At 34.7% G+C, this 22,385-nt stretch overlaps 3 protein-coding genes across 4 annotated transcripts; 2 read left to right on the forward strand and 1 right to left on the reverse strand.

The window, feature by feature from the left end:
• Positions 1–4,162: 4,162 nt before the first annotated feature.
• LOC117687718 (uncharacterized) lies at positions 4,163–6,470 on the forward strand. The gene is made up of 3 exons (XM_034464714.2): positions 4,163–5,376; positions 5,469–5,902; positions 5,994–6,470. The coding sequence occupies exons 1-3, from the start codon at positions 4,418–4,420 to the stop codon at positions 6,317–6,319; spliced, it is 1,719 nt and encodes a 572-aa protein (XP_034320605.2). The 5' UTR covers positions 4,163–4,417; the 3' UTR covers positions 6,320–6,470.
• A 291-nt stretch (positions 6,471–6,761) lies between these two features.
• Positions 6,762–8,540, reverse strand: LOC117686435 (uncharacterized). The gene is made up of 3 exons (XM_066080798.1): positions 7,636–8,540; positions 7,415–7,545; positions 6,762–7,316 (listed from the first exon to the last, which is right to left on the reverse strand). The coding sequence occupies exons 1-3, from the start codon at positions 7,769–7,771 to the stop codon at positions 7,254–7,256; spliced, it is 330 nt and encodes a 109-aa protein (XP_065936870.1). The 5' UTR covers positions 7,772–8,540; the 3' UTR covers positions 6,762–7,253.
• A 218-nt stretch (positions 8,541–8,758) lies between these two features.
• On the forward strand, positions 8,759–12,658 carry LOC136274314 (uncharacterized). Of its 2 annotated transcripts, XM_066080792.1 has the most exons (6): positions 8,759–9,202; positions 9,356–9,436; positions 9,629–9,709; positions 9,983–10,039; positions 10,192–10,267; positions 10,593–12,658. In XM_066080792.1, exons 1-6 carry the CDS (start codon positions 8,891–8,893, stop codon positions 10,736–10,738), a joined length of 753 nt encoding a protein of 250 aa, XP_065936864.1. In that variant the 5' UTR covers positions 8,759–8,890; the 3' UTR covers positions 10,739–12,658. The 2 variants fall into 2 exon arrangements, with proteins under 2 accessions (XP_065936864.1, XP_065936861.1); XM_066080789.1 differs by having other exon boundaries at positions 10,192–12,658.
• Positions 12,659–22,385: the final 9,727 nt, after the last annotated feature.

Below are 22,385 nucleotides of genomic sequence, written 5' to 3' on the forward strand. Positions count from 1 at the left end.
GACAAATTGGCCTTTATAACGATGGAAACCCGGTGGGTAATAGTCCAGTGAAGCTCAAATTTGATACAGCAAATGGTGATAGCATTGCATCTGCTTTCGTCATGATGTTTGATAACAGCGGGAAATGGCTGTATGATGGAGGAAATGCGATATCTAGAAAGCAATTTGCTGAGGGAGGGAATGTAATCTTTTGTTTTGATCTAGAGCCAACATCTGAACAAGGTGAATACCTCACATTACTTAAACAGGGAAACGTTCGTCTTGAAGTGCAGTTCGGGAAAGCACTGACCGAGACAGTGACGGCCATAGTTTGGGGGCAATACTCTGGTCTCTTTGAAATTAACCAAGCAAGAGACATAATAATGAACTGAGCAATGACAGCACTTACAAGTCCTCAGTTGGAGTGTATGATCACGTGTGATCTATTGATGAAATCTGACATTGTTGGCGTTTTTCCGTCTGATCGGATCACTAGACTCGAAGCTAATCAAGGATTAATTGTTAATACAGATCCTCATAACCGTGAAGGCCATCATTGGATAGCTGTATACAACGTGAATAATGAACGCATTGAAATCTTTGATAGTCTTAATAACAAGATGTTGCAAAAACATATAAATTTCAAACATTTAGCTGATCATGTTCCTATAATCATAAACAACAGAGACATTCAATGTACAGATTCATATCTATGCGGCTATTATTGTATTTGCTTTCTATTTTTCAAAGTTAGACATATGTCTTTTGAAGAGTTTTTGAGTTTGTTTTCAAACACATGTAAAGTGAATGATGCCATTGTACTTGAATTTGTGAAGCGTAAATATTCTTTATGTTTGACTAACCATATGTAACGTCTTTATTTAATCGTATCAAAATAAAATAGATTATATTATAAATTAGTGTTTTTATTCTGAGTATTTAGTTGTTGTGAATCCTTTGACGATGGCAAGTTCTGAAATGGAAAATATAGCTAAGTTTAAAACTAACAGTAATATCATTGTAAGTGGGCAATCTCATGCTGGAAAAACTACATTTGTTTTCTCTCTAATGAAGAATCTTGCTGTGTTTGAATCCAACATTCAGCACATTCTTTATGCGTATGGAATGTGGCAGCCATTGTTTGAACAAATGGAAATGGGATTAAAAAACATTACATTTTTTCACGGTATTCCAGACAAAAACGTTTTAGAGAGTTTCTCAAAGGACTATTCTAACATTCTGTTGGTGCTTGATGATGTTATGAGTCAAGGAACAAGCAGTCCAGAGGTGATGAATTTATTTACTACGTACTCACATCACATGGGAATAACTGTATTATTTCTCTTGCAAAACATTTTCCCGCCTGGAAAATGCATGCGAACTATATCGTTAAATGCTCACTACATAATTCTTTTTAAAAATAATAGAGATGAACAGCAAGTCAGAACATTAGGAAGACAAATATTTCCCAGCCAATCGAATTACTTTATGGATGCCTATAAGAAGGCAACGGGAAGAGCACATTCTTATTTGTGCATTACACTTTATCCTTATTAAAATCTTCCGCAAACAAGTGAGCATAAGTAAGGCTTCGAAAATGAGGCTTGGCAGTTTCATACACACCTTCTTTTTCACGAGAAAATTCTACTCGAGTCATTAAATACCATTTAATTCCTTTACGGAGTGGGGTTGATGATACAAGTATGTCCTGAACTTTCTCCTTAATATTACCATAAAATACAAGCATGTCAAATTTTTCCACATCTCTTGGGTATATTTTAATGGAATTAACAGAACCATTCAAAGCACGTACAATTTCATGATTGTTTTCAGCTTGATCCTCATTCCTTAATTGTTTTTGAGAGTCTGTTTCAGTCAATTCAGAACCTCCACCTATTTGATGTGATGTTGAAGGCGATACGTTGAAATTCCATCTATCAGGACGGGATGGCATATTATTGTGAAACCGTCGCTGGTGAGTAACAAAATTGTCCTTCCTGTTGAAAACATGGTTACATACCGGACATGTGTATTTTGCTCTTTTCGATCTAATGTGCCTGTTTAGATCCGATTTTCTTTTACAACTTTTACGACATTCAAGACATCTGTGAGTTTTTTCTTCCTCTTCCATATCTGAAGTTATCAAAGTTTTAACCAGGTTTTTCGAGTAATTTTTCTTCTCTTCTCAGATCGTTTGCGAGCCTTAGTAATCTTTGAAATGGATTTATATACACCGAAATCTGGACTGACGTCAGGTGAGTTGTTTAATTGCGTTTGATTGCTTACTAAGATTACATCGTCTTTCGTGTCACTTGAGGGTGATATGACATCTGGGTTGGATCGCGTTTCTTTCGACTCCGTTGTGTTGGATAAAAGATTTAGGTCATTGTCCTTTAAAGAATTTTCCTCTTCAATAGTGGTATTATTCGCCTCAATTGGAGTTTCATCTTTTTTGTCAGTAATATTTAGGTTAATGGTTCCTTTGCTCTGAATATGATCCTCCTCACTCTGATTTTGCACCTTTTTCTCGTAAATTTCCATCAATTTGGTGTACTTTTCTCGTGGGACCATTACCACTTCCTTTGCCATTGTGTGCAAAATATTGAATAACTGGTCTAAACAGCTCTGGAATTAAGTTTTGAACCTTTTTAAGGATTGATTTTTTAAATTTCCTGCTAAGTTTTGGATCAACTAATTTCCGTAAAATCGTTTTATTTTTACTAAGTTTGTTCTTGTTAACGTTAGACAGTGGACACACTCCTTTTAACACGTTAAATATGGCTTCCGATAGCACAGATAACTGCTCGTCTGAAATAGTATTGATTAACTGTCTCCTTTGCTTGACGTGAGTTGAAGTTAAAAGTTTTAAATAGTCTAAATGCTTTTTAACTTGGGTAGTCATCCCTCTACATAGGAAGGTAATATACAGTCTCTTCGTTTGGAAGAATATTAGTAGATAACCTGTGTTTATCGTCAGTACCACCATTTAAACGAAGCGTTTCAAAAAATGTTTACTTCTAAAGAAGAATTCATTATGAAAGGTTCAGATTGGGTTTTATCCAAAGTTCTCTACGTTGAAGTATGTTTTGTCCATTACTTACCTCTAAAAGGCGGAAGTTACATTGCAGCACCACCCAGATTGCAACATAGCAAATCTTTAGTTAACATTAAAAATCGAGATCAGAAATGTTTTCTTTACTCGATTTTAGCAAAACTTTACCCTGCAAGACATAACCCGTCAAGAGTAAGCAATTATCATCAATACGCTGAAAGACTTAACATGAAAGGGATACATTATCCAGTTAAATTGTCGCAGATAGAAAAATTTGAAAACCAAAATCAAGTGTCGGTTAATGTTTTTGGATACGAGGATCGAGAGATATTCCCAATGCGAATAACAAAAAAGAAAAAAACATCACACGTAGATCTTCTTTATTTAAAAAACAAGGATCAGGTTCACTACTGTTTGATAAATAATCTCAACCGATTTTTGTATCGAACGTCAGGAGAGATTTATTGCCATTCAAAACATTATTGTCCATATTGTTTACATGGATTCGTTAAACGACACACGTTAAACAAACACGTTGACTTTTGTATGGCTCTCAGAGAACAAAAAATTGAGATGCCTGTACCAGGAGAAAATGATGTTTTACAGTTCACCGAAATTGCAAAGCAGTTAAAAGTTCCATTTACAATATATGCCGATTTCGAAACATACGTGAAACCCATTCAGACCTGTGATCTCGATCCAAATTCATCACATACTATCAATTTGTCAGAATTCGAACCTTGTAGTTTTGCATATCAAGTGATATCCAGCGACATTAGATATACCAAAAAACCAGTCTTATATCGCGGAGAAAATGTAGTAGAAACATTTTTGAACATGATTTTAAAAGAAGAGGAAGAAATACTTAAGTTACTAAAACGAATAGAGCCCATGGAAATAAGCGATGCAATAGAAAAACAATTTGAAGAGGCTACAAGTTGTCACATATGTGGTTTAGCATTTAGTAGAAATTCAACCAAAGTAAGAAACCATGATCACGTGAGTGGTAAAGTGTTTGGAATTGCACATCGCGACTGTAACTTACAATTTAAACAGGTAGAATTTATCCCAATTATTCTGCATAACTTGAGAGGCTTCGATGGACATTTAATCATGCAGAAATTAGGTCTATTCAAGAATAAAAAGCTTAGTGTCATTGCCAATTCAAACGAGAGATATGTGACTTTTAGCTTAGGTAGCTTGCGGTTTATTGATTCATTCCAATTTCTATCATCTTCCTTGGATACATTAGTACAAAACCTCAAATCAAGTGGAGACATACATTTTAAATACTTTAGCAGACATTTCAAAACCCAAAAAGAAAAGACATTGCTTTTAAGGAAAGGTGTTTACCCATACTCTTTTGTTACCGATGCATCAAAATTTATGACAAAACAATTGCCTCCAAAATCATCATTTTACAATTCTCTAAGCAAAACTGACATATCCGATGAAGAATACAAACATGCACAGCTAGTATGGAATGAAATGAGTATGACAACAATGGGCGACTATCATGATTTGTACCTATTATGCGATGTCCTTTTATTAGCTGATGTTTTTGAAAGGTTTAGAGAAGTATCAATAGAGAGCTTTAATCTAGATCCGGCACAATATTTTACATTGGCGGGAATGTGTTGGAGTGCCTGTTTAAAAATGACAAAGGTAGAATTGGAACTACTGACAGATATTGATCAATACCAAATGATTGAAAAAGGTATACGAGGAGGTGTAGCCATGATGACAACTCGACATGCCGAGGCTAACAATCCATACATACCAGAAACTTTTGATGAAAATAAGCCAAGAGAGTATTTAGGCTACTTTGACATGAACAATCTTTACGGGGGTGCTATGCTAGAACCGTTACCTGTTGGAGACTTTGGTTGGTTGACTGACAATGAAATATCCCAACTCGACGTAATGAATATTCACAAAAATAGTGACATTGGTTATATTCTAGAAGTCACTTTAAGCTATCCAGAAAATCTGCATGATCTTCATTCAGACTTACCATTAGCGCCGGAATCTATAACAGTGTACGTTGACGACTTATCTCCATATTGTCGAGAGGAGTTTCAAAAAATAAACAATAAAACAAAAGGAGTTGTTTCAAAAAAATTAATACCAACTCTTCGCAAAAAAGAGAAGTATGTGCTCCACTATCGCAATCTACAATTTTACCTTAAAGAAGGACTTGTGCTAGATCAAATTCATAGAGTCATTCGCTTCAAACAAAATGCATGGCTCAAACCCTACATTGAATATAACACCAACAAAAGACGACAAGCCAAGAGTGATTTCGAAGTGAAATTGTACAAAGACTACAACAACATAGTGTTCGGGTAAATAATTTTAAATACAAAAACAATTTCGTTTAAATTTAATAAAATAATTAATCATTCTTCTAATAATTTGTTTTCTCCTTTCTTTTTAGGAAAACAATGGAAAATATACGAAATAGGATGAACTTCAAATTAGTGAATACCAAAAAGGGCTTACTAAAAATGGTAGCCAAACCAAGCTTTGAAAATTTTACAATTTTTAACAAACATTTGGTTGGTGTAAAAAACAAGAAGGTTAAACTGCTACTTAACAAACCAATCTACACAGGAATGACTGTTTTAGACCTCTCCAAACTATTCATGTATCAATTTCATTATGGATATGTCAAAAAACAGTATGGTGACAGGGCAACTTTGCTGATGACTGATACTGACTCCTTGTTTTACAAGTTTCAAACGGAAGATTTGTATCAAGACATGGTTCAAAATAAAGAGTTATTTGACACATCCAACTACCCACAGAACCATTTCCTTTATAGCGAGACAAACAAGAAAGTAGTTGGGAAAATGAAAGACGAAACCGGTGGTGTGTATTAATTTTATTCACGTGGAATGATGATTGTTCTTATATACTTTAAACGTTTGAACTAATACTTTTGTCATAATTATGTTTGCAGGGTATCCCGTAAAAGAATTTGTGGGACTGAGAGCTAAAATGTATTCATTTTTGATTCACGACGAGAATGAAACGCAGATAAAAAAGGCAAAGGGAATTACCAAAGCTATCGTCGCCAAGGAATTAACCCATCTTCATTACAAGAATTGTCTTTTTGAACAACAACGATGTCGACATAAGATGCAGAACATTCGTAGTGACAATCATATCTTATATCTAAAATCTATCAATAAAATATCATTGTCGCCTTTCGATGATAAACGATGGTGGTTAGCTCCATTTGGAGTCGACAGCTTCTCCTATGGACATTATAAAATTTACAAATGAGGAAACAAACGAAATGTCTAGTTGAGTTCTACTTTAATTTGAAATGCATGGACACTGTATTATATAATTATAATTGACTAATTTGTATATAATTATAAATGCTTATTTATAAAGAAAGAATGATATATAGTTTACTGAACATATATATAATTCATTATGTCAAATGCTTTTTTTTAATTTAATATTAAATGATTAAGATTTTCATGAAAAATCATTCTTTCTTTTAAAAACCATAAACGTTACATTGCTTACTTATTAAAATTATTAAACTAAATAGTGTTGAATTTTATAAATGAGTTTAACGCTGATGGTTTTTTTTTCAAATTTCAAAATTCAGTAATATAACAAATCGACAATGTCATAAAAACTTTGGAAGTATACCTAAAATGCTTATGCATGGAGACAATGTTTCACCGTTATACTTTTTACATAGTTTTGCATGCTTTCACATTGCTCTTTTAATTTCATGAACTCGTTAAAATGATAGTTGGATTGGTTAAAAAGTTCGGTGGTGTGAAAGAGAATTTTTTCAAAGTCTTGAAATTCTGTCAATGACATCTTTACTTTCCCACAACTGTTACAGTTCTACAATTTAACAAAATTGACAACGATAAAAAATTAATATTTGAAGACAATTTTCGATAAAATATTTACATTCAAACTGTCTAATAATCTCTTTCTTACTAGTAGTAGTACAGTTCAATATTATATAGATTATAAATAAATCGTTTTACACAATTAATGAAACTTTTCTATATGGAGAAAGACTGTTTAAAAGGTGCATGTTTAAATTTCCCTGTGTGATTCATACCAGTAACAAATTATTAACGCGTGCAATAATTCTGTTAGAAAAGTTTCATTTTACAGATTACATATGAATAATATATATTATCTAAAAATAACAATGCCCCGGATTTCTTTTTTCTTTATCTCTTTAGAACTCATCATCTCCGTCTAAATCCACCACTCGCTTCTTTTTGCGTGGTGTCATCACAAGCTATTGATTGAAGAAAACACTCCCCATTGTACCCTGATATATCCTAATAGGAAAATTAATCGAATGTAAGGACTGTGATACTGAATTAACTAACTTACCAGTTCCGGGCTAGGTGGTCCTTGATTGGACTTCCTGATTTCATCCACCGCTTTATTTATTGTGAAGTATTGATTGTTCATAGTTTCAAAAACGTCGTCTGGGAGTGACACCTGTTTACCGTTGTTGTTGTCTAGAACGTTAAACGAAAGACAACTCTTTAATATATTAATCCAGTATTGCCGTTGTAAATTTACGTTACTTAATTCAAAATATCACTTACCCTGCAAATGCAAATACACCTTCCCTTTGTAGTAGGACAGTTGGATGGCATACTGTCCTCTGGCATATCTTGTAGACTCTTTCAGCACAAACTGTACATTCCCGTTGCTCTTTTCTTCTTTTTCAAATGACTGCATCTTAGTGTGAGTAAATTAATCGCAATAACCCCGCAAGATGAAAATTGTGAAAATGTACCCTCTTTATATAAGTATATGAACATGAACTGTCCCTGAACTTTTTTTTTGTGTGTTTACTAAAAATTTTGGAAAACAGTAGTGAAACCATTGCATGAACTATCACCCCACCAGCAAACTTTATTTCCCACCCTCTAAAAGAGGAAATTATAAGTTGTTCACCTTTAGTTTAAAAAAAGGCATAGTGTTACAAGATGCTTACTTGGTCATTTTGTGAAGTAAACAACATTTTTGAAGTAAACAATATAATTATAGTTCGATCACGACTTCAGAAGATCTCATCACGAACCTTCTCCTGCAATGCTGCTTTTCTTACATCAACAACGGGACAAAAGACATCACCGAACACTCACATCAACACACCCAGAGTTAAAAGATAGCATAAATAGTCTATTTACTATACACAGGAGTAGATTAAGTTCTTGTAGACCGCAATCTCTACTTAATTTCGTGGGAATAGTTTATTTTACATACATTTATCAACATGTGATCTACACCAATAGGTATTTTTTATGAATCAAACACTGATATAGTTCACTGCTTTAGAAGACCTCATCATGAACTTCTTGCAAACAATGACGCTAAAAGAAGACTCCTGAAATTACATCAACAGCGGGACCAAAAATCCTCAAAGATCACTCACATCAACAGCGAAATTTTGTTGTAAAAAAATAAGTAATAAACTAATGATGATAATAACATTAAATATAATTTTTCAACCTTAAATACAACATCCCATCTAATGGTCTCATGTGTATACGACCGTAAGCCTAAATCCCCCCCCCCCCTTTTCCACATGATCGTAAAAGACACATTTTAAATGTTAAATATTCAGTATAATATATGGTAAAAGCAATTAAATAGAGACAGTTTTGATGACTTAATGATTTATATAAGGTGATACATTTCCTGAAACTCGTTAAGCTACTCCTACTTTATTTTTAATGCATTGATTTTAATTGTAATTGATTGTATATAAGCTAACCCATTTAGCAGTATACATCGGGCTCGACATTCAAATTATTCCTAATAATGCGAAGCGCGCCTTGATTCGGAAGTATCATGATCATGCGGTTTTTCAAATTGTGGATTCTTTTGCTGTTCAGATGGGTGTGCTGTACTAAAGCTGTCTTTTACTTTAACGCATGTGATTCAGATGGAAATTGTGACTGGTATCCAAACAGCGTATACTCCGGATGTGTGGATTGGATTATTTTACATTTTTCCTATTTTGACCTCTCATCATCGTTAGATCTAACGTGCTCAACAGTTCAACAGATACAGATAGAGTCTAGCGACTGTAGCTGTGACAGTCTTAGGAGAGTGCTGAAAGGAGATCACCTTCCCGAACTAATCATAGGACGCTCTGTGTGTGTAAGTTCAAATTCATGTACTTTTCTAACCTATTCGATAAGTACCTCCAGCGTGTTAAGAAACCTCACAATTGCATTTAATGAAATGTTAACACCTAGCACTTCTATTTGCTGATATTTATTTATTTATTATTTTTGTTGTTGTTGTTTGCAGGTACCCATAACCGTCTCCAGAGAGTCATCGACCTTGATGGCGACTACGAGCAGACCTGCCGCTGGGGGTCATGAATCACAGGTAGATTGTTTTTTCATACAATGGATATTTTCTGTACATTCATACAATAAATTTTCTGTATATTTACATGAACTATGAGCTGTTCCCAACAGTTAAACACTGAATGTACATTGTTTGAGTATGAAACCAAAACATATCCAGTTTGTTGTTATATACATGAACTTTATTTATTATTGTTGTTGTTGTTTGCAGGTGCCCATAACAAGCTCAAGAGAGTCATCGACCTTGATGGTGACTAAGATCGAACCTACCGCTGGGGGTCATGAATCGCAGGTACATTGTTATCACATACAATGGATATTTTCTGTACGAGAAACATACCTACTTTGTTGTTATATACATGAACTCATATACAGATGGTTATCGACCATGGATAAACTGACTACTTAGAACATACATAGCAAATTAAAGATAGCTTGAAAATATGCTTCAAATAAATTTAATATGCATTATAAGAAATTATTATTTATATTGTTATTACTAAATACAATAATTTGTAAAGATGGAGATTTCAACACTTTGATACAGAACTCTAATTTTTAACAGAAATCCACACCCTTCACTCCTCTCACCAGCCCCTCGGTCACAGGATCAACAGAAAAGGTACTTCAAATTGTTTCACATAAAATCAAAGTTTTCATAGATGATGCTTTAAAGTTTAATATACCACAGTAAGTTTTAAATGGATTGATATGAAATCTGAAAAAGACTTCTCATGGATCCAGCACCTTTTAGTAATGAATGTTTATTTTTAGCTGCTGTTGACTACACATCAATCATCTAAAGACTCGAATGCCGATGGAGGTACCCCTGTGATGACCATTCTCATAAGTAAATACTTATCTATTTCTTCTTTTTGTTTGTCTCTATTTACATTATTTTTAACACTGACTATTCTGAGATTGTGTCATATCCAAAAAAATCAAAATCAACCTCTAAGAAGTTCAATATATACTGGATCCAGAACAAACATTTCACTTGATTCTTTTGATTCTGAAGGTTATTTAAGACCACACACAGACATTGATAGCATGTATGAAGACATTGTGTAATTTTTGTTCTCAGTAAACTAATTTGTGTAGTTACAACTTTTAACCTTATAATCATAAACATCCAATAGATGTTATTAAGATAGTTCTTCCAATTCTTTTTCCAGTTGTCTGCGCAGCATTGATTGTCTCCTTAATACTGATATTATTTATAATTACTTTATTATGGCTTAAAAAGAAAAGACAAGTTAATTTGTTATATTCAAACCCTTGTGATCAATTTGAGATGGAAATTAGAGACAGTCATTCATGAACAGAAATAAAATTCATTAAAATTGAAGGACATCTGACAATATGTGTTTATATTTCAAAATATATATGGTGACCGGGTTATATATAAGATATATAACTCTATGTTATTTTCTCTGCTTTCAGTAGTATCAATCTGCTTGAGTAGTCTATCAATTGGCAGCTTCTGCATTTATCTCATCTGCATGCTTAAAAAACATATAATTAGGACAAGACTTCATCAAGCACATTTTGCCGATGTAGAGGAGCAGTTCAATGCACAAGAATTGAGAAATGAAAGTTTATCTGATGTAGAGGAGCATTTCAATGCACAAGAATTGAGAAATGAAAGTTTATTGTGACTTTGTGTGTATTCTTTGTAGGCGTAGTTGGCTTTCTCGCATATGTAAACAGACAACTTGACATAATAAGAAGAACACTTTTAGGTGTACATGATGTATTAAGTAGAATTTCTTTATCAGTCGAACTTTTCCTGGGAAAAATAATAGCCATGCTGCAACAAGTGCACCTCCATAATCAAGATCGTGTAAATGAAACTGTAAATAAACAAACACAGGAACTTGATAATCAAAGAAGATATCCAGTTAGAATTAGGAAAAAGACGGATTTTTATGGGGTGGCTAAATAATTTCTTATCGCTTGATATACCAAAGGCGTTTAAGTTTTCACTTCAGATTTCAAGGTAACATGTGTAACTATTTTTGAAAAAAAGAAGGGGTGAGGGTGATAGTTAAATGTATTATTTACTATTACCTTAAATAATCCTTTACATATTGAGTAGAGTATTTTTCTTTATTTTCAGTTGTCATTGTTGTGTTCATCACTTGCTTGGGTTTCATTTTTATATATTGCCGTTATGAAAATTACAAACGTCAGCAAAGAAACTTGAGGTTAAATTGCTTATATTATTACATAGAGGACCCAACAGAATTACAAAATTACATGGAAAGAAACAATCTAGGCTTTGGTGAAGAGGTTACTACTTCTCTTTAATGTGTCCTGCTTCTCTGTGATGTGCTTTTAGAGATTTACATAGAAAATATGAAGCTTAAAAAATCGCATGACTTCTTTGCTTTAAATGTATTCATAGTCATAGCATATCATTCCTTTTAGATGTCAAAAAAGGGAATGACATAAGTTGTATGCTCGCTTTGCTTAAAATATAAGCATAGATCATTGCACATCATTTCTTCTAATTTTAATTTTTTTTGTCTGCTTGCTGGTTACACATTTTATTGGTAAAAGTAACAATAATGTCATTTTGATTTATTATTGATTTTATCTGAAAATGTTACAGTTGACTAATTTAAGAATCATTTGATGTACATTATTGATTTATAACTGATTTGTTTACTTTTTTTGGTGTTTACAATTTAAGCTGTGATTTTTAAATTTGTTATTGTCTCCTTTTACAAGATATATGCCATTTAATTATATATTGTACAAATTATGTACATTGTATTTTTCAAATAGTCGTGTTTTTTTTATTTTATTTTAAGCTGACATGGTATGTTAAATGTTAACTGATGTTTTTTCTTTACTTCAAACAGTTTTATATGCGATTTATGTTGTTTTTTTTTTAACTCCTTTACAAAGAAATGTGCCAAATTATTCCAATCATATTTTAATAGTTGTGTATATATTGTGATTTTTATTGATTTTATTATTTTAGTTGACATGGTATGTTAACAAAATGATTACTAAATAAATGTTTAAATGATATATTCTGTATTTTGAATTCTTGGACATGTTAAATACCTTCTGCATTATTAATAGGACATTTCCTTAACAAGAAAAAAAAAAAGTAAAAAAAAAAACTATTTCCACAAAGTCATAAGGGTCATAGACCTTTTGGTAGAGAGACAATCCTGTGTTTTTGAAATATGTACTTCGAACCTGATGTATATTGATCCAATCATGCATTCCCGAATCGCTGGATTGTTTAAGTTAGTTAAATATTAAACAAAAACATGTGGGGATCCAGATATTTTTTTCCAACGGGGAGGGGAGGGGTCCGAGGCATATTTGCGATAATTTTTACTAAATAAATTTTCATTGTTGGTTGGAGCTCCCGACCACCCCTCCCCCCTCCCTCTAGATCCTCGCATGAAAAAGACATTGTTCAATTTATTCAAAAAATAGAAAGGTCATGACCGGGAATTACCAATCTGATAAAAAAGGCTTAATGGAGGCATTTGATACACTGACGTATGAAGACGTGCAACCAACTCAAATCTTCACATGAGAAAATCTGTTGGATCTGGACTAGTGTCCTATCTCCCACAGAGTTGTTATGGAGTTTCGTCTCGGGGTGTGAGGGGTGAGACAATTATTTAAGAGGTCTTTAGGAAAGATTGACCAGGTATTGACTATCTGATAAAAAAAAGGCTTATAGGAATAAAGAAATTATTTGTGAGAAACAACAAATAGGTAACATATAAAACTTGGTGAGGAAATTATTTAATAAAAGTCTTCGGAAAAAATATGACTGAGGTATTGACTATCTGATAAAAAAGTAAGGTAATTAGGTTAGGGTATTGAATATTTTTTACCTATAAAGGTGTACAATGGCCAACAAGGTTCTTGACATCATATAAACTGTCATTGACTGACAAAGAAATTTTTATATTGAAAAACAATAAATAGGTAACATATAATACTTGGTGAGGAAATTATTTAATAAAGATCTTTGGGGGAAAAAAAAAACATAACTGGGGTAATGGCCATCTGGTTTAAAAAGTAAGGTAATTAGGGTATTGAATATTTTTACCTATAAAGGTGTACAATGACCAACAAGGTTCTTAACATCATATTAGCTGTCCTTGACTGGTCATTGACTGACAAATGGATGTGGATATGTGAGAATAAAGTTTTTCATTCAAAATACATTTTCATTGTTGAAAGTATATAAAAGTAAACATTTTCAACAAGTTGTTGAATTTCCAAAATTCTTCCCATAAGCATTAAAGTCGTAATTAGGAGTCTACGATTGCATTTATATATACTAAGAGAATATGGATTATTACAGAAATTCTGCCGATGAAGAAGTCATTTGTCCGTATGACAAAACTCATGTCATTAGAAAAGGAAGACTGTCACGTCATCTACTTAAATGTGCAAGAAATAACAAAGCTCTTCTAAAAAACTTTACATCTTGTGAATTTAACCACAGTCACAAAATTAAAAGAGGTGATGGTAGTGACCATTACAAATATTGTAAAGAAAAACAGATTCATGAAGGTTGGTTCGAGCGGGATAATATGTGTACCAAAAAAGGTGATACCTCTCTCCCAAAATACAAGGATATTCAGATAGATGGTGAGAATTGGGATGAGGAATTGGAACCTTTCCCTGGAGAAAAGTACTATGGTTTCATTGCGGACATAAAGAAGCAAAATTAAAACATTATGTCTATTTGAATTATGTTCATACTACTTGTGTATATAGTGAATATATATTTAGTATTTGTGGATGGACTTTATTTTGTGCAGAGTTATCTCTCTTTGATCAGCGTTACATTTATATACGAACTCTCGTATAGCTTGAACTTCACAAGGATAGAGAGATTTCGAATTTTTCGTGGTGAGAAGTACTACGGACCAATTCCAGAATAAAGTGCCTTTAATTTGATCATTTTCTTCTTGGTGATATGTGTAGCTACATGTATATGTAATATATATTTCGTTTATATTGCTATTTTTTTTTTTTTAACCGATGATTGAAATCATCAAGGTTGACGGAGTTAACTGATCTTGGAAATTTGCTAAGAGTTATCATTCTTTGTAAGTGGCTTCGAGATAGGGTGGAGATTCTTCTAAAGAGTGTATCCTTTTATATAAATAAATAGAATATCCTTCTGAGTGGGCGGAGACTATTGTGAGCCTTTGGTATAACTATATAGAGTAAGCCTAGGGTGAGCCTTCCGAGAGGGCGGAGTCTCCTATAAGCCTTTGGTATAAATATATAGTGTAAGCCTTTCTGAGTGGGTGGGACTATTGTGAGCCTTTGGTATTAATATAGAGAAAAAAGCCTTTCATCTTATTAGCATAATTGGTAAGAATATATAGTAAACTGGGCGGGTCTTACGATATAACTATAAAGTGTGTTGTAGAGCACCATATATACCACTACTCCTTCTACCGAGCAGATTTTAATCTACAAGATCTGGCGTGTGGGGGATGTCACTATTGTCAGCGTGCCCACCGAAATTGGGGGGGGGGGTCCTGAATGATGTAGATGATGTTATTCCTCTTGCTTCTGTTCTTAAATCATCCGAGGATAAAGACTCCAAGTGCGAAAGCAAGATCAAAGTAAGGCTTGTTGACCATGATTTGTGGTTGCAGAATTACTTCACAAATGACATTAAAGAGGCTCAGTGTAAAGATACCAACCTAAAATTTTGATAGATTGTTAGAATCAGGAGTTAAACCTGATAATGAGCTTCTTTCTTATGTCAAAAACAGCTAAAGCATTGTGAATTAACAAAGAATTATTCACACTGGATGAACAAGGCATGCTGTGGAAAACTGAAGATACTAGTAAAGTCCTCGTACTCCCAGGAACCACGCAACTAGAAGTCATGGCTTTGTGTCATGATATTCCTACTGCAGGTCACCCGGGGGTGGTAAGGAATTTGAGTCGAATTAAGGAGCGGTTTTATTGCTACTCTATGACGTTGGATAATCAAACTTATGTTATATCCTGTGCAGTATGTAATTGGAATAAAAAACTTACTAAGACATGCTCGATGTAACATGACCCAGTTCCACGCAGGAGTGCCAATGGAAAGAGTACATTTGGATTTCTTGGGCCCTCTGCCTGTTACAAAAAACCATAATAGTTAGATTCTGATGATGGTTGATCAGTTTACCAAATGGGTAGAGTGTATCCCAATTCCAGCGCAGACGGCAAAAGTAACAACTCGTGTGGCCATTAATGAGTTTTTTAAACGCTTTGGTTATCCTCTCCAGATTTTTACAGACCAGGGAACCAACTTCACTAGTGAATTCTTCACTAAAATGTGTAAGATGCTCAAAATCCATAAAACCAGAACAACTCCTTTCAGAGCATCAGCAAATGGGCAAGTCAAAAGATTTCACAGAACTCTGATGGATGCCGTTAGATGTTATATCTCCAAAACACCAACAGAGTGGGATGAGTATATTCCACAAATAGCAGCAGCCCTTCGGTCTTCTGTAAATCGGAGCACATGTTATACCCCTAATATGTTGATGCTCGGTCGAAAACAACTCAACCAGTACATTTCGTGTTTCCAGGGCGTGAGAAGAGAAACCTCGGGATGAATATCTTGCTAACTTGACCAACTCTTTTACCACAGCACACGAGACAGCCGGAGAGGTCCTTAAAACTACGCAAAACATAATGAAACGTGACTATGGTCTCCGGACTTTAGAACATTCTTTTAAAGTCGGAGATGCTGTTTACGTACTTGATACTGCGACAGTTAAAGGTAAATGCTAAAAACTTAGTCCATCTTGGAATGGACCTGGAGTGATTGTGGAGAAATTATCTGCGTATTTATATAAAGTCAAACTAATACCATGAATCATGATCGTATGAAGATCTGCAGAGGCCGTCAACTTCCGGAATGGATCCAAAAACATGTAGATAAAGTTCCGGTGGATACTAATAACGCTCAGTTTTGTATCTGTCGCGGGCCAGACACGGGTTCATTCATGATTCAGTGTGATTGGTTTCATGGTTCTTGCGTCAAAGATAAAAATTTGCAGAGCAGTTAGCATTTTATTTGTGTCCAAAGTGCGAGCATTAAGTGCCAGTGTATCTGAGGTATTCGTGTGGTAAAATCTGTAAATGTATGACTTAATCTTTTAATATAACTTTGTGTTAAATTACTTATGGTATGTTTTTAATCATAATCTTTCGTTTCCATCTTCAGTATATGTTATATGCTTGGTCATTTGCAAGCTGAAAGTTTGGTTTGCTTTACCTTTTATTTTAGCGGAGGAGGAAGTATACCATATCAAAAGAATACTATTTTTTAGACCAGGGTTATGTCAAAACTGTTATAGGATATCAGTGCGTCATTTTTCATAATATAACTTAACTACTTTTTATCATACTCAGTAATATAGTGTGGTACTTAGAATTATTCCATTATTTTTTTAGTATTTTGATTGTGCATTATGCTCTAAATAGTCCATAATGTACAGGAAATCCACTATTCGTCAGGAAAAAGGTGAACATCTCTTGGACTTTGTTAGGATGAAAACATCACTAAGGAGTCTGGTAGACCCAAGAACATTTGTGTATGACCTTGGACTCCTTAGTGATGGAACCTCACATACCGCTATATGCGAGGTACTCATAGTAAGGGTTAGAATGTTAGTTAGGGTTTTCTACGGGATATAGAAGTCGAGCAATAGCGAGAGGAAAACCCTAACTAACATTCTAACGCACTTAGAGGTCAAGCTTTACTCGAGACAAAAACAATAAATCAGACTTAATCAGTACTGATGTCATTTTATCAGCATCTGTGAATTATGCAGAATTGCAGCTTTGATGTCATTCTATTCAGAATGTCTGAACAGAACAGTAGTTCTTCAGATCTGATAGGTCTTGAAAATTTTTCCCTTCTTGGTGACGATTATTTGGAGTCCCTGGGCAGTATCCATGTTCAAAACTTCTGATTTCCAAAGCTGGAGTTAATTCATGCTGTGATTGGTCGAGAAGTAAAGCTTGTCCTCTAAGGACAGTATAGACTCGCCAAAGACCTGAGATAGTAGATGGATTGAGACGACCAGACGGGAGACTGTCACCATTTTGTGTTCAGATCGTTGGGTGGACGATAACCTTTCTTCCCTGCTAGGTTACCACAGAAGCAGAAGAACAAAACGTCGCATACTGCTGAAGCTACTTCCTCAAAGTGTGTGGATATCCGTCTTAAGACGAACCCAAATCTTGAAGTAGTGCGTACCAATGCAGCGTCCACTCAATGGAAATTCGGACTCTTCCGAAGTGCATGGCGAAGCAGATTCCCCTGCGGATCATGACACGGCGTATCAGGAATGTGGTATCTCAGCCCCAACTGGATTGATGGTGAATGTACGGGAACCTGAACCTATTTTCCCCGAGTCCATACCAGTGGCTGGTAAGCGTATGCACCCAGCACGTCATGTGGAGGCAAAGCAAAGTGTCACAGATTCGCCGTGCTGATTGTCAGAAAGAATAACTAGTTGAATAATTAACTACATTTTAATACTGTTCAATACATTTTGTTACATTGTAATTCAGTTTTACAGAGAATTATATTTAAGTTTTTGTATGTCACTTATTGGCTGGTCCGTAATGGCGGCCTCGGCGGGCTCACAAAACCATCCGTCCGTGTATCCGTGTAAGACAGGCCAAAGTTGGTGAATTGTTGAATGATGAATGTTTATGGTGGTTCCATTTTCTAAAGGCTGACTCCCTTGAATACTGAATAATGCAATACTGGGATCTATTAATAGTATACATTTCATAACTGTATATACCATACATTGGGGTTATATTCTATGCACGTTTTTCCACATACATATTCATTACTTTACACATATACTTTACATGTATTTACTTATATTATACATGCATACTTTTACTCATGTTTTACTTATATATTTTATACTTGTACTTTACACATACTAAATATATTATACAAATAGCATGTTTACTTATACACTGAATTCACGCAATCACTATACACACTTTTTACAATGTTTACGGAACATTTTTACTTTACAGTTACTTTGTATACTTTAAAAACATTACCAGTTTTTGTGTACTTAAACAATATGGTAAGTTTAACACAACTTTATGGAACAAATAAACAAAAAACACAAAAAAGGAACTTGGCTGCCATTGCAACTGAAATTAACAATTAACAAACTTTAAAATAAAACTCTCTTACCTCAGAAGTGAGAAGAACCTGGTTAGAAAATACTCAGATGTAAATATTTTGTTGGACAAACTCTAATACAGGACAGCATGTCCTTCTCATGTGCCTGCTACGCCCAAACTGACTACACTAGCACGGGTATTTAAATGCCTAACCAGTTGAGTGAGTTTAACGTACTAAAAATAAATCTATGGACACCTGATGTTATTAAAAATATATATACAGGTAAAAACTATGGTAAACAGTTTGGACATTAAATGTGACACAAAGTACCAAGGATGTAGGATCGAAGCGCGCTCGAATGGACCAGGATTTATCCATAACAGTTCTCACTAAATCGTCGTCTCATCTGGCTCAGCTCTGCCCATTCCTCAATTGTGATAAGAAGGAGAAAAAGATCGTGTCATTTCCAGCGCCAGCATCTTCCTAAAATTTTCAGTGACATTTAGCCTATTCGTTCCATTGATGAGACTGTGTTATGCCAGCTCCAGTACTCATCGTTGATATCCTTGGTGATAGGTGCCTTGGGACAGAATGCTTATGTATATAGCGCTGTTGATTATGTGAATCAGTCTGGTGCGATTCCAAAGAACACTAATGTACATCCGAACACCATCACCTGCTTGAGGAAATTTAGTGTATCTCAAGGATGGGCAGAATCACCAGATGGATTTACTGTGTCACCTGTTAATTCCCCAGCAGCACTTTTCCATTGGAGATGTCTGGTAGTGTTGTTGTCACTGTTTCCACCTACTAGACGGGCGTGTTTAAAATGATATCGAACATCCTACTAACACAGAGGACAGTCAAGTTCCAGTGGTAGACTCTTCAACTGAGGACGAATTCACCATGATTGATGTTAGCTATGGCTCGGATGTAGAAGTTTGCAACGAAAAAATCATCACAGTGAATAAGGCTTTCGTTAGTCATTTCCACCTGGACCGGACTAGTTTCCGTATTTGGAAGAAATCATCAGGAAAATATGTAGATGACCTCATTTCCTATAATTTATCTGGAAATCAACATCCTCAACTTGAGGTTTCTGTCTCGGGTGGAGTGATCGTTTATAGTGAACCCTCCACCCATCAAGATATAGTGTCTGTTAAGCGACCTTGGGGAGTAGCTGTGGGAGTGCACCCTAAGCATATAAAGGAATTCTCCAGCGACAGATTTCTCCATACGGAAGAATTACTAAACCGTCCTCATGTAGTGACTCTGGGGAAGGTTGGGTTGGATCGAACCGTGCCGGTAAAGTTGTGGAGACGACAGGAAGCAGTTCTACCTCAGGTGTTAACTCTTAGCCGAAAGGACAACAGTTCTCGTTCTGCACTTGCGTGGAACTCCCGCTGACAGGATTGGGATGAATGTGCATGCACGGTGTATGCAGATATTGCATAAGTCTTGTGATCTTGACCAACCAATACATTTTCATTGCTTAACCAGTGATGCGGAGTTTGTGAAGGAGTGGATGAACAGTTTTTCGCATGTTTATTATTACTTTACAGGCGCTCTCTCTGTTGAACACGCCTCGGGTCTACCCTGATGTCACATTCCAACATCCCTAAACCACCCGCTGGAGCTCCCGTCTCCACCGTTGACCTTTCCACATCTAGCTGTGTTTTCTCTTGTATTTATTCTTGTTTGTTGTCTGCCACATTTATTGACAGGTAAGACACCAGATACTAGTATCTCTAATTTATGTTTGGTAGTTTCTCGGCTACACCACAATATTCATTCTTCTCACAACAAAATGAAGTGAACTTCGTTCAAGTACTTCAACCTCGTCGAAAAACCAAGACCATGTAATGGGGATTTAGAAACGCAGCAAATACGGAATCTATGCACACAAAATTCAAGCTCGTATTTCATCCTACAACCGCAACAGTATTGAAATGCCATTCGCTTAAAAAAAATTCACTTAATTCGTAAAGCTCAAATTGATTGGATAAAGATGGGAATTGTTCGCTGAAGAGGAATAACTTCGCTTCATATATTTCGGCTAAAAACAAATGATCCAATCTTTGTTAGTATTTCACATACTGCAATCATCAGTGTACAGGTCAACCATTCTCATGAGTGTTGTTCGTTCCCTTGTCCGCGATGATTAATTTTTCCGTACGAGTTAACATCGAAATGCTTATTGGCAAGAGTTAACTCGTACAATATACTAAAACTTTGTTAAATGCGGTGAGACGTTAAACACTTGGTTAAATAAAGTGGTGCATTTCCCTACTGACGTCTGTGAGGTACAAATCAAATTAAGAAAACTTGTTCATAGTGTAAATAGTAATGTATGACAAACTTTGCAGGAAACAGATTTACAAGACATGTCAAGTTACGAGTTACCTATTTGGCTCACTTAAAAAAGTGTTAACTCGTACGTATAATTATTCCATTTATGATATATTAAGTAACAGAGCGCTTTTACACTGCAAAATGTGTGAAATTAAATGCAATATATGTAACCGAGTGTATAGAAGAAGCATCATGGTAATCTCAATATTTATTCAGGAACAAGAAAGGCAACAGTAGCCTACAATGAACAAAGAAGAATAGTAAGTACACATGTCAAAAATATGAAAATGTGGCGAGGCTACCTATTATATGCAATCAATTTAGACTAGACAATACCCGTCTACATATGTCTGGTTAAACAAGGTACAAGTAGTATAAACATCAATAGACTACCATTTATACTCTATGCACTATTATTGTACACAAAAGAAGATGGCACACATACCACTATACCTAACCTGATCTAGCTTATAAAGAACCAGATGTTTAACCTCATATAACAATTGCTCACTGAATTATACTTGACTATAAAATGGTATGACATACTATCAAATATACTTCCACAGATGTATCACTGCACCCTATGGCTAGTCAAGAAAAACAATACAATTACCATTCTAAAACACAGCCCTGACCTAAAATGACTGCAACCTCTAATTGACATGTTGACTAGAATTAAGTAAAAACTATAAGATCAAATTGTAGCAAAATGTAAACGTTCAATTAAACGTCTAAAATGTAACTAACTTCAATAATATTTACATTCTCGGAGACATAAACAATGCAACAGGATATTTACTTCGGTCATTAAACACTACACCGGACACGTGCGGAACCTTAAGGATAAGCCTATTCCGGAATACTACACACGTGCATCACAAAATACACAAAAACTATTAGATAAATTAGTATCGTTTTCAATTGGTTAAGGATATTAAACAATGATAGAAATAATGACAACCTTCAGATAATAGTATTTTAACATAAGCATGGTAAAATGATAACATTTGGATATGGCGGGAAAAGAGTATGTGCCAAAACATAAAGATACAATATACAGGAAATCTAACAACCTAGATATTATGCAATTATACAAAAGTTGTAGTCGCAAACATACCTGTAACAATGTAGCTGCACAGAAGAACAGTAATGAGGATATGCAGACAATGTTCCACAAATACGAAGTTACACCATTCGCATGGCAGCACTAAACATACACTATATGTAATTTCGGATCCAGATACGGAAAATCAAACATTTCCGGAAAATACTAAAACGTAATTAACATATAAAGGGGAACTAACTATGATTAATAACACACTTGTCCACATTCTCCCCTGCTATAGAGTAACGTCCCTTGTTACGATGACTAGAATCAATTGACTTTTAATTTAGTATATAAAGGTACATATACATGCACAAAATTGAATAACACTATTCTACG

This window comes from Magallana gigas, chromosome 1, assembly GCF_963853765.1.
Source record: "Magallana gigas chromosome 1, xbMagGiga1.1, whole genome shotgun sequence".
Taxonomy (NCBI): domain Eukaryota; kingdom Metazoa; phylum Mollusca; class Bivalvia; order Ostreida; family Ostreidae; genus Magallana; species Magallana gigas.

Coding starts and splice junctions, on each gene's coding strand:
- LOC117687718 (XM_034464714.2), top strand. CDS start 4,418: ATGACAAAACAATTGCCTCCAAAATCATCATTTTACAATTCTCTAAGC. Junction 5,377..5,468: donor TACAACAACATAGTGTTCGG/GTAAATAATTTT, acceptor CTTTCTTTTTAG/GAAAACAATGGAAAATATAC. Junction 5,903..5,993: donor AATGAAAGACGAAACCGGTG/GTGTGTATTAAT, acceptor TTATGTTTGCAG/GGTATCCCGTAAAAGAATTT.
- LOC117686435 (XM_066080798.1), bottom strand. CDS start 7,771: ATGCAGTCATTTGAAAAAGAAGAAAAGAGCAACGGGAATGTACAGTTT. Junction 7,546..7,635: donor GGTGTATTTGCATTTGCAGG/GTAAGTGATATT, acceptor TTAACGTTCTAG/ACAACAACAACGGTAAACAG. Junction 7,317..7,414: donor GACCACCTAGCCCGGAACTG/GTAAGTTAGTTA, acceptor TTCAATCAATAG/CTTGTGATGACACCACGCAA.
- LOC136274314 (XM_066080789.1), top strand. CDS start 8,891: ATGATCATGCGGTTTTTCAAATTGTGGATTCTTTTGCTGTTCAGATGG. Junction 9,203..9,355: donor TCATAGGACGCTCTGTGTGT/GTAAGTTCAAAT, acceptor TGTTGTTTGCAG/GTACCCATAACCGTCTCCAG. Junction 9,710..9,982: donor CTGGGGGTCATGAATCGCAG/GTACATTGTTAT, acceptor AATTTTTAACAG/AAATCCACACCCTTCACTCC.